The sequence below is a fragment of the Arachis hypogaea genome, chromosome 12 (genome assembly GCF_003086295.3).
Source record: "Arachis hypogaea cultivar Tifrunner chromosome 12, arahy.Tifrunner.gnm2.J5K5, whole genome shotgun sequence".
NCBI classification, from domain to species: domain Eukaryota; kingdom Viridiplantae; phylum Streptophyta; class Magnoliopsida; order Fabales; family Fabaceae; genus Arachis; species Arachis hypogaea.
In genome coordinates, this window is record NC_092047.1 from 7,197,856 (window position 1) to 7,200,961 (window position 3,106).

General features: G+C 38.9%; 1 protein-coding gene across 1 annotated transcript; it reads right to left on the reverse strand.

Annotated features, from left to right (window-relative positions):
- Positions 1-501: 501 nt before the first annotated feature.
- On the reverse strand, positions 502-2,583 carry LOC112729583 (serine/threonine-protein phosphatase 7 long form homolog). The gene is made up of 3 exons (XM_025779755.1): positions 2,470-2,583; positions 680-1,404; positions 502-595 (listed from the first exon to the last, which is right to left on the reverse strand). The coding sequence occupies exons 1-3, from the start codon at positions 2,581-2,583 to the stop codon at positions 502-504; spliced, it is 933 nt and encodes a 310-aa protein (XP_025635540.1).
- Between the last annotated feature and the right edge of the window lie 523 nt (positions 2,584-3,106).

Sequence of the window (3,106 nt, forward strand, 5' to 3'; positions counted from 1 at the left end):
CCTTGTGGAGTGCATTAACTCAGTGTTGAAGGGTGCCCGTAATCTACCTGTGTTGGCGCTGGTCCGAGCAACATATTATAGGTTAAATGAACTCTTTACGCGGAAAAGTGCCGAGACTCATGAACGCAAGCGTGCTGGATATACGTACTCCGCATTTGCGCAACAGCGGATAGAAGCAAGTATGCAACAGGCTGGGAATATAGTTGTGCACCGCTTTGATAGACGAAATGAAGTGTTTGAGGTGCGCGAAATGAATACTGGAAAGGTGTTAGTTGTTGATCTTGCGCGACGGACGTGTGGCTGTGGACACTTTCAGGTTGAACGAATACCATGTCGCCATGTTATTGCTTGTTGTGCTAACCAGCGTCTCGATTGGCAGTTGTACGTGCATGAGGTGTACAAGATGACGGAAGTTCGTAAGGTTTATAGATTTGAGTTCACACCATTGGGAGGTCCCGAGACATGGCCTGCTTATGAGGGACCGAAAGGAACAGAAAATCCTTAACTATTTACCTCCTGCATGTAGTCTATATCATGCCTGAATGTCTCTACGGTCTTGGATAACCATGCTGTGGTCCGTTCCGAATGACTCCACCTGACACATTATTAATTTAAATAACTCACCAAAACTAAATCATGCATCATGAATATAACACAGGACTAAAATAAGACTTATTACCTCCTGGCAACTGGTATCTCGGCCGGTGGAAGGGTTTGTCTCGGTACGGGAGCAAGACACGGCATTCGCTCCCATGCCCAAACAAACAACAGATTCAGAGGGCCATCCATCTCCTTTGTATCATATCGTGATGCACGGCATAGTGCTCTGTAAAGATGCGCGAGACATGCTGCCCCCCAACTATAAGTATGGATCTGCTCGAAATCGCGAAGCAGTGGTAGATATTTCGCATGGGTATATGCGGTCGACTTGTCCGTGAATAGAGTCGACCCTAGCAAACAGAAAATATGGCATCTGACGTATCTCCTGATGGACTCCTCAGTGTCCAACGGCTCTGCGTCTCTGATACGTCGAACCCAACCCAGCTTTATATAGGACTTCACATTATGACTGACTGATGGCTGACGACCGAATATCGCTATGCCTTGACTTTGAACGAAGTCGCTACTACTATATGTCCATCCACTGACAGGCTTTCCATCAATGGGTAGGCCGAATATATGAGCGACATCTTCTAATGTCACCGTAACCTCACCGATCGGCAATACAAAACTGTGCGTTTCAGGCCTCCACCTTTCAACCAGAGCAGCTAGCATGGGGTGAAATCCTCTTATGATTCCAATTCTGGACACGTGGAAGAATCCCGTGGCGCGTAAGTAGTTCTCCACCATCGGATTCCACGTCTGTGGCGGATCCAGTTTACGTACCAACAAATTCCTGTTAGGCTGCATCAACAAAGATATATGTTACATTAATTAAATAATAATCCTTATATAAATTAATTAATAAACATTAACATATTTATACAATAACAATATTTAATAATATTTATCTATTACATATTATTATTTAATAATCTTTATTTATTTTATCAAATTATTTATTTTTTTATTTTTTAGTAAATATAATATAATATAATATAATATAATATAATATAATATTTTTCTACGTATTATTATAATTATATTTAATAATTATTTATTTTTTCAGTTTTTTAATTATAATATAATATACTATTTTAATAACAACATATTATAATATACTATTTTATAATATATTATTTTTGCTTACTCATACGCAACATATACTTTTTTACACAGTAACAATATTTTTTTTTTATTGTTCAACTAATAACAACAATTATAACAAATTATATTATACATCTTATTATTATTATTATCAACGTTTATTTTATAATAAAAATTATTGTTTTATTCTAAAAACATTTATAAATTACACAATAATATTCAAATTACAAAATATATATGCATAAAAAATAGAAGAACATAAACAATAAATTAAACTTTAAATACAGCAAAATAAATAAATTTATCCACTTACATAAATAGGATGATCCAAATAGTTGACAATATGTTCTTCAGGCGCCAAATAATTACGTACCATTTTTTTTTAATCTTTAAAACTAATATATTTTTTCCTTCAGAGCTACAATAACACAAACACACACTGACTTCCTTTTTTTCCTTCTCTCTTAACGTGGCTTGCCTTCCTTTTTTTCCTTCTCTCTTAACTTGGCTTCACCTCAGTAGGAGGAGAAGAACAAAGACTCCATTGCTGCAATGCCATTCTTCATCACCATACACATATATATATATGAAGCTTAAACTGGCGCTGGTTCCTGGGGTGGGGGGCTGTTCCCTGCATGCAGGCAGGGCTGGCAACACGCCCCCCGCGTGGTGCTTTATGCAGCCTCGGAACTCCGCGCAACCCTGTGCGCGTCACGGTCTTCCATGAACCACGCCCCCTGCGTGGTGAGTCAGCGATCGTACCACGCCCCCTGCGTGGTGAGTCACCACGCTCCCGGCGTGTTGCTGGCGTGCTGCCACCTCGCTTTCCTGCGCAGTCACCACGCCCCCGGCGTGTTGAAGGTGAGCTCCACCCATCGGTAATTCCCCTAATTGGGCAATATCCAGCAAATACACCCACCTGCAGTCCATAAAGAAAATAATTTGTGACCATTTGGCTCGGCTTACCCTCGACTATAGCTTCAGGATACTCCTCCTCTACCAATGCAGTTTTCAATAATATTGGACAAATTTGGCATTCTCTATCAATATGTACAGCAGAATTTTTGCACCAGTTGCTAGCCCATCTTGCACTTTCTTTCTATGTTTTCCACAAAAAAAAGCAACCCTTCAATCAACGCCAATCAAATATTTTAAATTAAATCTGTAAGGCCATAAAGCTTGTAACACTGCTGTTCTGTGAAAGTACACTGTCACACCTGAACACCTTCCTAATTTATTATGTCAAGTGACTTGAGAATCACAATCAAACAAACGTAGCCGCTACGAAATCCATTCATGATTGTTGATTAGAGCACTTCTTATGTCTAATGAGTCTCTTTTATTTTGTTTTTGTTTTTTCTTTTTTTAATTCATTGAGCAAATTTAACAAGCTAATTAC

Bases quoted from the DNA above. Each gene is read 5' to 3' on its own strand.
- LOC112729583 (XM_025779755.1), bottom strand. From the start codon at position 2,583: ATGGGTGGAGCTCACCTTCAACACGCCGGGGGCGTGGTGACTGCGCAG. The intron at 1,405-2,469 runs GTACGATCGCTG...TTGTTGATGCAG, and splicing joins CTCACCACGCAGGGGGCGTG to CCTAACAGGAATTTGTTGGT. The intron at 596-679 runs GTAATAAGTCTT...ATAATGTGTCAG, and splicing joins GAGATACCAGTTGCCAGGAG to GTGGAGTCATTCGGAACGGA.